The sequence below is a fragment of the Ovis canadensis genome, chromosome 9 (genome assembly GCF_042477335.2).
Source record: "Ovis canadensis isolate MfBH-ARS-UI-01 breed Bighorn chromosome 9, ARS-UI_OviCan_v2, whole genome shotgun sequence".
Classification (NCBI taxonomy): domain Eukaryota; kingdom Metazoa; phylum Chordata; class Mammalia; order Artiodactyla; family Bovidae; genus Ovis; species Ovis canadensis.
Window position 1 is genome coordinate 89,156,701 of NC_091253.1, and position 12,245 is coordinate 89,168,945.

Below are 12,245 nucleotides of genomic sequence, written 5' to 3' on the forward strand. Positions count from 1 at the left end.
AGAGAAAAGTAGTTATCTTCAGTAAGTGCTGTTCTAAAAAGCCAGCATTCAGCCACTATGGAAAACAATATGGAGGTTCCTCAAAATAAAAAAAAAAAAATTAAACCTAGAATTACATGTGATCCAGCAATTCCACTTCTGGGTTTATACCCAAGAGAACAGAAAGCAGGGCCTTGAACATATCTATGTTCACAGCATCTTTATTCACAATGACCCAAAGGTGGAAGCAACCCAAGTGTCTACTGAATGGATCAGCAAAACGTGGCAAATACAGGACATGCGATATTATTCAGCCTCAAAAAAGAAGGAAGTTCTGACGTGGAATGAGCCTTATGGTAAGTGAAACGAGCCAGTCACAGAAGGACAAATCTTGTAAGATTCCACTTATATGAGGTACCTAGAGTAGGCAGTCATAGAGATGGAAAATAGAATGGTGATCGCCGGGACTGGGGGAGAGAGGGGTGGGGAGTTACTGTTTAATCAGTGCAGAGTTTCAGTCTGGGGAGATACAGTTCTGGAGCTGGATGGTGAGGATGGTTGTGTAACAATAAAAATGTACTTAATGCCACTGAAGTGAAGTGATGCGAAGTGAAAGTCGCTCAGTCGTGTCCGACTCTTTGCAACCTCATGGACTATATAGTCCATGGCATTCTCCACGCCAGAATACTGGAGTGGATAGCTGTTCCCTTCTCCAAGGGATCTTCCCAACCCAGGGATCCAACCCAGGTCTCCGGCATTGCAGGCAGATTCTTTACCAGCTTAGCCACAAGGGAAGCCCAAGAATACTGGAGTGGGTAGCCTATCCCTTCTCCAGAGGATCTTCCCGACACAGGAATTGAACTGGGGTCTCCTACATTGCAGGCGGATTCTTCACCAACTGAGCTATCAGGGAAGCCCAAACTGTGCACTTAAAAATGGCTACAGTGGTAAATTTTGTTCTGTAGGCAGTCACTTGAGTCGTGTCCAACTCTTTGTGACCCCGTGGACTGTAGCCCGCCTGGCTCCTCTGTCCATGGGATTCTCCAAGCAAGAATACTGGAGTTGAGTTGCCATGCCCTCCTCCAGGGATCTTCCCAACCTAGGGATCAAACCCACATCTCTTGCATTGCAGCCACATTGTTTATCACTGAGTGACCCAGGAAGCCCCTTATTCTGTATATTTTATGGCAACTTTTAAAGGGCCAACACTATCTTTAAGAAAGATTTACATACTCTAATTAAATTCAAAAACATGAAGATTCTTGGGGCTTCCCTGGTGAATCAGTGGTAAAGAGTCCTTCCCCCTGCCAAGGCAGGGGACATGGGTTCAATTCTTGGTCTGCAAGGATCCCACGTGCCATGGAGCAACTAAGCCCGTGGGCCACAACTACTGAGCCTGTGCTCTAGAGCCTGGGAGCCGCAACTACTGAGCCCACCACGTCCCACAGCCACCGAAGCCCGCAAGCTCTAGAGCCTGTGCTCTGCAACAAGAGAGGCCACCGCAACGGGAAGCTCGAGCACCACCTCTAGAGAGTAGCCCCGGCTGGCCACAACTGGAGAAAGCCCCCCACAGCAAAAAAAAGACACAGCGCAGTCAAAAACAGACAAATAAATAATTTTAAAACATGGCGATTCTTAAAAAGGTTAGCACTCAGCTATCTGGCAAACCGCAGTTCCCAAATGCCTCTTCTCCGATGGCTCCTTGCCACAGAGGTTGACCTGTAGAGAGCTCTGTCTTCTTTATGTGCTTGAATCACAGTTCTTCACATGTATGTAAGTTACTCATTCATTCGCTCAGTATTCACTGGGTACCCACTATGCCCCCTACCTCTGGTCCAGTCTGCTCATTAACTGTGATGAGCTACACGTAGGCCAGGCTTGGGTGTGGGTTTATCTGGCAAAGCCCGGAGTGTCCAGTAACCCTGCAAGATGAGACGGCTGGGCTGTCAGCAACTAAACGGCACATATGAGCACCAGCTCAAAAAAGAGCTGGAGACCTCACTGAGAAGGTAAGACATAAAAACACGAGAGATCAGAGATAGGTCACTGCAGGCTGTCATGCCAACTGAGTGGCACAGAGAGGAAGTTTTAGAAAGATGGGACAGGCTACAAAATGTGAAAGCAGAAAGTCATGCTCCTTCAGTTTAGGAAACAGAGGTTCGGAGAAGCAAAAGCAGTCTGTCCAGGGTCACATGGCCAGGATGGGTGACACTGCCAAGACTTGCCCCCCTTACTCAGCTCAACCTGTGCACCCTGTACCCTGCTGCTTAGAGTATGATGCCTTCAGTAGGGGCAGGGGGCCAGGCTCAGTGCCAGCATGAGCAATCCTGGGGTCCCACCCACCTCTGACTCCACCCTGGGGTCCCCACCTTGACAGTACATCCTGGGCTCTATGTTCGGCATCCTTGCCTCAATAATTTATGCTTTAAGTCGATGACAGCACTTTCCAGAAAAAGAAATTATGCCTGGATGAGGAGAAAGAACAAATCCAGGCCAAGAGTGTTTTCTTCAGTAGGATTGTGCCTTGAATTCCCACCCCCACCCCCTGGTTTAATTGGATGATATCAAATTCCTTTGAAAAATAGATTTCTTATTAGATTTGCAAACAGCCCACATCCATCAACTGCCCATTAAATGTAAATGGCTGTACTCTGAGCTCGAGATGGTTAACGCTCTGAAGATCCTCAGGCTCCTAACAACCAAGCCCTGATTTTAAACCCTATTTCTCTGCTTCCTGATCCCACGGAATGCTCCAGAGAGCCACTGAGCGCTCACTTTCCGTTAGCAGCTGTCTGCCATAATCGCCAGCGTGCACACATCAGGGCAGGAGTGGCTCTCAGAGGGATCTCTGCAGTGGAGGGCTGGGTTTGCAGCAAAGACAATGGAAAAAGTAACGACAAGGCAGGATGTTGGGAGAAGGGCTGATGAGGACATTGGGTTTTAAGAAACAAATTCCATTTTTCTTGGATGAAAAACTAGGGCACCTGGCTGAAGAGGAAATGGAGCTATCCCTGAATATATATACATGAGTGTTAAGGACTCTGGGCTGGAGACAGGCCTGTCTCCAGGCTAATTTGTGGTGGTCACACTGCTTCCAAATGGTCACTTCCTCTCCACTTATCCTTCTGTTCTTGGCCTCTCTCCTCCCTTGATAACGATGCAAGCACTGCTTGGACCCTTCTTTTATTCCAAGTGCCTCTCCAGGCAGGATGTGGAGGGCGGGACAGAGGGCAAGGGAATCTCAGATGACTGTAAGTGATGTGGAACTTCAAGCCAGTTCCCCTCCACCAATGGCCACGTGCCCAGCTCACTTCCTCCTCCCTCCACTAGCAACACACAGTGAAGCCTGCAACTCCAGCGACTGACTTGGAGCAGATCTAATTTTCCCCCATGGAAGAGGTCTAGGCCCACAGCTGAGTCCCACTGGTGAGTGATTTTTCCCTGGGGGTAGCCAGCCGCTGACACACTCGCCCCGAGAAAAAGGTGTACATAGCACAGGCAGGAGCGGCCGGGCTGGCCTCTCCCACGGACTGCAGGCATGTGTGGTCTGATGGAAAATAGTCTATCTAATTGTTTTCACATTCTGAACCTCCCAGTTAAAATTCCCATCTGATGCCTGAACGTCGCCAGAGTTTGCATCCAGGCAAGGTGGTGGGAATTCTCTTTTGTAAGAGAGGCTCAGTTGCAAAATATGGGCTCTGTCACCTTTAACCACCCAAGGTCTCATATGTAGTAGAATGAGCACGTGAGTCCACATGTGCTGTGGGCAGGCTGTGGCTTATGGATTCAGCTCAGTAGCCCACGGCGCTTTTCAAAAAACGATGTGTGGTCAGCCTTTTAAAAATCCAGTCCTGTGGTGCAGAACACTGCTGCACCTACCACTAGGAAGCAGGGGATGAGGGACTTGTGCCTCAGTGGGAGTTCCAGGGAGTTCTGTGAATCAACAGTCGGGAGAATGGGGACAGTTCAGTGTGCATATGTGTGGCCTAACTTTGGGAATGCTTTTTGATAAAAAATCGCAACTTATGTGCCTTACAAAGGCCACCTTTCTAACAAGATTAATTCGGGTGGCAGTTGCTGTTTCTCCAGGATGATAAACCTCAGAGATCCATGTGCTCTTTCATTCATTCACTAAATATTGTGCCACACCAGCATGTGCTGAATACTTGAGGTGTTGAGGATTCACAAGTGAGAAAAAGAAAAGAATCCCTGTCCTTGTAGACCTTCCATTCCAGGGGGTCTCTCAGGGACAGGTCACTTAAAGAGATCCCACTGGAGGTTCATGCTCTAGACCCCCAATAAAGCCCTCTGAGGTGCCAGAGGACACCATCTGAGCCACTCAGCACATCTTTAATATCACCCTGCTGACACCAGGCACCTCTCCAATGCTGCGAGGTTGCCCCAGAGTTTCCTATTTTTTTTTCTTCCTTTATATCAAGGAAAGATACAATGCCCCCCTTCTTAGCGACCCTCAAGTGTCTCATCTTGAGACTTCCCTGGTGGTCCAGAGGCTAAGACTCTGAGCTCCCAATGCAGGGCGCCTGGGTTCCATCCCGGGTAAGGGTACTATATGCGAAATGCCACAACTAAAGATCCCGCATGCTGCAACAAAGATCAAAAATCCGGCGTGCTGCAACTAAGACCCGGCACATTCAAATAAATAAAAGTAAACATTAAATTTAAAAAGTGTCCATCAGGTAGGACCGGAAGAAACCAGCTCCTTTTCCCTCCAACTCTGGACCCAGCCTTTTCTTTCTCAAAGGCCCAAATACGTGTTGTGAGGGTAAGGAGGTGGGGACATGCGTCCTCATTTCAGATAGGTGAGAGATTCAGCTGGTGCCTCGACTTCACTAAAGGAAACCAGTGGGCAAACCCCGTCTATGCACTGGCTAAAAATCACCCCCATCACAGGATCAGGCGAGACAAAAGTTAAAATAAGGGGCAGAATGATGTCAGCGAGCACAAATGCTGAGACCAAGCACATCTGCTGGAGATCTGCAGGAAAACGGGAAGCCAACGGGGCCATCTGTGGAACAAGCCCCTCTTCCACACGCAGCGCAACTTACTTCTGCAGGTCTTCTGATCGGGATTCAGGGTAAAGCCTTTCAGGCAGCGGCAGGCATAGGAATCATCTGTGTTAACACACTCGTGCTGGCATCCATGGTTAGGTGAGGCACAGTAGTCTATCTCTGCAAAGAAAGAAAAATCATAATGATGAACCAAACTAGAAATCTAGCATAGGAAAACCAAAGGACTCGCAGTCTTAACTTTCCCTAAACAGATACATTCCTATGACCTCAAACACTCAAAACACTCAGGCCATCGAGGGATCTCTCAATGAAGCTATTTCTGTGTTTAGGGATATGGCCTCCCAGGAAGAGGACTTTCTTGACATATTACAAGATGTTTATGCCTTGTGAAGAGGCTTTCCTTGTCCTGGTTCATGTCAGAGCCACCAAAACATAAGCATTGTTTGTTGTGTTGCAGGCTGGGAAGAGGGAGCCTGGCTGAATGTTTTACAGAAGGCATGCAACTGAAACAATGACTTCAAACCACTTAACTGAGTGAAACACTTAGCCAAGCAGTATACGAAATTAAATCCTGGAAAAAAGAAGGCCTGACAGTGAAAGGCATCCTTTGAGGCAAAACATTACATTATTGGCCTGTTACATTATTGGCCTCATCTGCACTTAAATCATATCAAGATTTCACATCTCTAGGTATACAGTGTGGTTGTTTTAGTCACTAAGTCGTGTCTGACTCTTTGGTGACCTCATGGACTATAGCCCATGAGGTCCTCTGTCCATGGGATTACCCAGGCAAGAATACTGGAGTGGGTTGCTGTTTCCTCCTCCAGGGGATCTTTCTGACCTAGGGATCAAACCCAGGCAGGGAGATTCTTTACCACTGAGCCATCAGCAAAGCCCAAGTACACATTAATTTAAGTCAAAATAGAAAAAAGGTCACATGGAATTTTTAACAATGAGATATTATTGTGTAAGTGTTTTGTAGATATGGAATGGGACTCTTCTACTGATGGGTCTGAAACTTGAATGCATTGTCTAAAACTGCTTGAAATAAGTGACCACTAATGGGGTCTTAAGAGAAGTCTTTTTGTTTCAATGAGGGTTTTCATTGTTTCAAGGAACATATGAACTACATATATTATTTTCATAATGAAGCATTTGGTATAAATGAGTTTTCCCAGCCCATACCAAAGGAAACAGAATGAGTGAGAGAAAAGTGCACAGTATTCTCAAAAGGAAAAATATTGAGAGGATGCCAACCCTTCCCAATTTAAAGTCATGGAAAATTTTAAACATAAAAAAAAGAACAGTATAATAAATCCACATGTATATCACTTGGCTTCAAGAGAATCAGTCTACAGCAAACCTTGTTTCCTGTATACTCCCATATCCCATGCAAAGATGCCGTATAACTTGAAGCTAAACTCCAGATGTTATATCATTTTGTCCATAAATATTTCATAATGTATCCTTAAAAGACTGGAACTCTTTAAACATATAACTGCAATACACAATCATCTATAAAGTATTTTTTTAAAAACTTTCTCATTTGGAAATGATTTTAAATTTATAAAAGTTTCAAACATAAAAATACAAGCAGACAGGTAAAAGAAGCACCTATAGACTCTCTATCCAGACTCATCTATTGTTCATATTTACCCCATTTGCTGTATCGTTTGTTCATCTCTGAATTATCTGAGAGTAAGCTATACACTTGTTGCTTAGTAGTTCAGTCGTGCCCAACTCTTTGCGACCCTGTGGACTGTAGCCCGCCAGGGTCCTCTGTCCATGGAATTTTCCAGACAAGAATACTGGAGTGGGTTGCTGTTTCCCTCTCCAAAGCTATACATATTGCCACCCTTTTTCCTTAAACACAGAGTACTTCCTAAGAGTAGGTATCAGTTCAGTTCAGTCACTCAGTCGTGTCCGACTCTGTGACCCATGAACTGCAGCACGCCAGGCCTCCCTGTCCATCACCAACTCCCGGAGTCCACCCAAACCCATGTCCATTGAGTCGGTGATGCCATCCAACCATCTCATCCTCTGTCGTCCCCTTCTCCTCCTACCCTCAATCTTTCCCAGCATTAGGGTCTTTTCCAATGAGTCAGCTCTTCGCATCAGGAGGCCAAAGCATTGGAGTTTCAGCTTCAACATCAGTCCTTCCAATGAACACGCAGCACTGATCTCCTTGAGGATGGACTGGTTGGAGCTCCTTGCAGTCCAAGGGACTCTCAAGAGTCTTCTCCAACACCACAGCTCAAAAGTGTCAATTCTTCAGCGCTCAGCTTTCTTCACAGTCCAACTCTCACATCCATACATGACCACTGGAAAAACCATAGCCTTGACTAGACGGACCTTTGTTGGCAAAGTAATGTCTCTGCTTTTCAATATGCTGTCTGGGTTGGTCATAACTTTCCTTCCAAGGAGTAAGCGTCTTTTCATTTTATGGCTGCAATCACCATCTGCAGTGATTTTGGAGCCCAGAAAAATAAAGTCTGACACTGTTTCCCCTGTTTCCCCATGTATTTGCCAGTGATATAACCACAGTGTAGCCATAACTTCATAAATTTACATTTATACAAGACTTTTATTTAATCTACCATCCACATTTTAGTCTTCTCAGTTGATCTAATAATATTCTTTGTAGTATTTTTTTACCCTCTAGTATAGAATATAGTAAAGGGTCAGAGATTATATTTAATTTCATGTATGCTTAGCCTCCTTTAATCTGGAAACCATGTTGTCTGTTGTAGCCATTTAAATTAAAATGGAATGGAAACAGCCTAAATGCCCATTGACAGATGAATGGATAAAGAAGGGGTGGGGTATACAGGTATATAAATAATGGAATATTATTCAGCCATAAAAAAGAATGAAATAATGCCATTTGCAGCAACATGGATGAACCTAGAGATTATTGTATTAAATGAAGTAAGTCAGAAAGAGAAAGACAAATACCATAGGACAGTATTTATATGTGGAATCTAAAACACAACAGAAATGATCAGATCTGTGAAAGAGAAACACATTCACAGGCATGGCAAACAGACCTGTGGGTGCCAGGGGAGAGGGGAGGTAGGGAGGGAAGGATTGGGAGTTTGGGATTAGTAGATGCAAACTAGTATGTGTAGGATGGATAAACAACAGGTGCAGAGCACAGGGGACTATATTCAATATCCTGTGATAAACCATAGTGGAAAAGAATATGAAGGGCATATACACATATAGCTGAATCACTTGCTATACAGCAGAAATTAAACATAATATTGTAAATCAACTATACTTCAATAAATTTTTTAAAAAAATTTTAAACATTTGATTTCACATTTGGGTTTATTTTCCATTATACTGAAAATATAGGTCAACGGGACATTAACATTACATATACTTATCATTTCATATATTTATATGTGTATATGTATAATTTCAAAGTAAGAATAACAATTCTATTAATGCTAGGACTGCTGGAAACAGTTAAAGCTCTTTTGTTTTTTGGATATCTGCCACTTGGAATGTAACGTCAATATATTCCATGCCCATCACTTAAAATAATTCTCTTGGTGATTATGCCAACAACTTGATTTACAGTTAGGCTCATTTGCTTCAATTTGTGTTTTGTAGGCAATTCTCCAACACCAATTTAGAGCCCTGTAATTTAATTCAGTTCTGACACTAACTACCTATAGTTAACATCCAGTCTCACAAGGTAAAGTGTAAGGTCCCCAACAAGACTGCCCTTACTTCAGACACCAGTTTTCAGGGGTTGCCCAGCCTACCTTCACTTCTGCACAGCCACCTACAATCCTGGGGGTACCCGCAACTAGTTCCTCTCAGTAGAACTCAGGAAAGTGCTCTACTTACAGTTACCATAATCAAGACGGTTTTAACTCTTCCTTTCCAATCTAGATTTCATTTCTTCCTTTCTCTTTTACTTCCTTATTACAATGGTTAGAACCTTAGTTGCTCAGTTGTACCTAACTCTTTGTGACCCCATGGACTATACAGTCCATGGAATTCTCCAGGCCAGAATACTGGCAAGGGTAGCCTTTCCCTTCTCCAGGGAATCTTCCCAACCCAGGGATCCAACCCAGGTCTCTGGCATTGCAGGCGGATTCTTTACCAGCTGAGCCACAAGAGAAGCCCTCAGAACCTTACAGGCTGTGCTAAATAGAAGTGGTGAGAGTGGGTATCCTGTTTTACTCCTCATCTAATAAGGAAATCAATCTTTCACCAGTCAGCATGACGTTAGCGGATAATTTTTTCGCTGATGCACTTTATCAGACTGAGGCAGTTCTTTCCAATCCTAGTTTGCTGCGAGTCTTTCTGTTTCTTTTAATCACAAATGAGTGTCAGATCTTGTCTAGAGCTCTTTCTGTATATACTGAATTGGATCAGTTTCTGCTTTTTGTATGCTGATATTTTAAATTTCATTAATCAAGCTTTGAATGTTAAATCATCCTTGAATTCCTGGGATAAATCTCAGGAAGTATTATCCTCTTCATATATTGTGGAATTTGCTAAAAACAAAGATCTTTTGCATGTATTTCATGAAGGATATTTGTGTCATTTTCTTTTCTTATAATGTCCCTTTCTGGGTTTGGTATCATGCAGGCCTTATAGAATAAGTTGAAGAATGATCCTTTTTCTCCCATTTTCTGGAAGAATTTGTATAAAACTGGCATTAGTTCTTCCTCAAATGGGTATAAATTGGTAGAACTTACCAGTTAAGTCAGCTAGCCCTGGAATTTTCTTTGTAGGAAGGTTTATAAGTTCAATTTCTTTTACTAGAGAGAGGCCTATTCAGATGACCTATGTCTTCCTGAGTTCACTTTAGAAGTTTGTGAATCCAACAACATGTAAAAAAGATTATACACCATGTCCGAGTTGGATTCATCTCAGAGTCACAAGGATGGCTCAGCACACACAAACCAATCAATATGATACACCACATCAACAAAAGAAAAGTAAAAAATCACATGATCATCTCCGCAGATGCAGAAAAAGCATTTGATGAAAATCAGCATTCATTCAGGATTAAAAACTCTTACCAAAGTGATTACAGAGGCTATTTATGACAAACTCGCAGCTGACATAATACTCAACGGTGAAAAGCTGAAAACCTTCCCACTAATATCTGGAACTAGACAAGGATGCCCATTTTCACCACTTCTATTGAACATAATACTGGAAGTCCTAGCCACAGCTACCAGAAAAGAAAAAGAAATGAAAAGTATCCAAATTGGAAGGGAAGAGGCAAAACTGTCCTTATATGCAGATAACATAATACTATATATTTAAAAACTCCACACAAAAACTAATGGAACTGATAAATTCAGCAAGGTAATAGGATACAAGATTAACATACAGAAACTGGTTTTATTTCTTTACAGTAACAATGAAGTGTCAGAAAGGGAAAGGAAAAGGCAATTCCTTTTAAAAAGTTGTCTTCTGGCCTCCACAATTTTTGATGATAAGTCACCAATCATTAAAATTGCTTTTATCACACACAGAAAAAAAACAAAAGCCTCCAGAAAGGAAGGCAGACACCTTGATTTTAGCCTGGAGAGACTATGTTCTACTTCTGACCTATAGAACTATAAGATAATAAATTTGTGCTATTCTAAGATGAAAAAAAAAAAAGGAATTACATCAAAAAAAGATAAAATACTTAGAATAAACCTGACCAAGGAGGTGGAAGATTCATATGCTGAGAACTATAAAGCACTGTTACAGGAAACTGAAGATGACTTAAAGAAATGAAAAAATATCCCATTTCTCTTGGATCAGAAGAATTAATATTGTTAAGATAGCCATACTACTAAAAGCAATTTACAGATTTAATATGATCCCCACCAAATTACTCATATTTTTCACAGAACTAGAACAAATAAACCTAACATTTATATGGAAGATAAAGATTCCTAAGCAATCCTGAGGAAAAAGAACAAAGCAGAAGACATAAGACTTCAGAAAACAACTATAAAGCTACCGTAATCAAAACAGCATGGGGAACTCTCCTGGCGGTCAAGTGGTTAAGACCCTGTGCTCCCAAAGCACGGGGCTTGGGTTCAATCCCTGGTCAGGGAACTAGATGCCACATGACTCAACTAAAGATCACATGCTGCAACTAAAGATCCTGCATGCTACAATTAAAGATCCCATACACTGCAACAAAGATTGAAGATCCCATGTGTTACAACTAAGACCCAGCATAGCCAAATAAATAAATTAATTAAAATAAAATATTTCCAAAAATCAGCATGGTATTAGCACAAAAACAGACATATGGGTCAATGGAACAGAATAGATGGCTCAGAAATAAACATGCATGCCTATGGACAAAAGAGGTAAGAATTATACAATGGGAAAAAGACAGTCTCTTCAGCAAGTAGTGTTGGGAACATTGGACAGCCGCACATTCATCAGTGAAGTTAGAACATATCCTTACATGATACACAATAGTAACCTCAAAAATAGCTTCAAGACTTAAATACCAGACAAGACACCACAAAAGTTCTAGAAGACAACATAGGCAAAACATTCTCTGACATAAATCATATCAATGTCAGTCTCCCAAGGCAACAGAAATGAAAGCAAATGTGAACAAATGGGACCTAATCAAACTTATAAACTTTTGTACAGCAAAGGAACCATAAACAAAATTAGAAGAAAACCTATGGACTGGGAGAAAAAAATATTTGCAAATGATGCAACCAACAAGGGCTTAATTTCCAAAATATACAAACAGCTCATACAACTCAATAACAAAAAACAAACAACCCAATAAAAAAATTGGCAGAAGACCCAAATAGACATCAGGGGCTTCCTGGGTGGTGCTAGTGGTAAAGAACTCGCCTGCCAATGTAGGAGACATAAGAGATGTAGGTTTGATCCCTAGGTTGGAAAGATTCTCTGGAAGAGGGCACAGCCACCAACTCAGGTATTCTTGCCTGAAGAACCCCATGGACAAGAGTTGGACACTACTGAAGCGACTTAGCACGGATACATGCAGATAGACATTTCTCCAAAGAAGACATACAGATGACCAACATCATTAATTGTTAGACAAATGGAAATCAAAACTACAATGCAGTACCAGCTCACACTGGCAAGAATGGCCACGGTTAAAAAGCCTACAAATAGCAGATGCTGGAGAGGGTGTGGAGAAAAGGGAATCCTCTTACACTGTTGGTGAGAATGTAAACTGATATGGCCACTATGGAAAACAATATGAAGGTT

General features: G+C 42.5%; 1 protein-coding gene across 3 annotated transcripts in view; it reads right to left on the bottom strand.

The window, feature by feature from the left end:
* The window catches only part of MATN2 (matrilin 2), a 166,610-nt gene that overhangs the window by 35,903 nt on the left and 118,462 nt on the right, over positions 1-12,245 (bottom strand). For all 3 annotated transcript variants that reach the window (XM_069600544.1, XM_069600543.1, XM_069600542.1), the window contains one exon: positions 5,046-5,168. In XM_069600544.1, the coding sequence (XP_069456645.1) occupies positions 5,046-5,168 (123 nt within the window). The remainder of the gene's footprint in view (positions 1-5,045; positions 5,169-12,245) is intronic.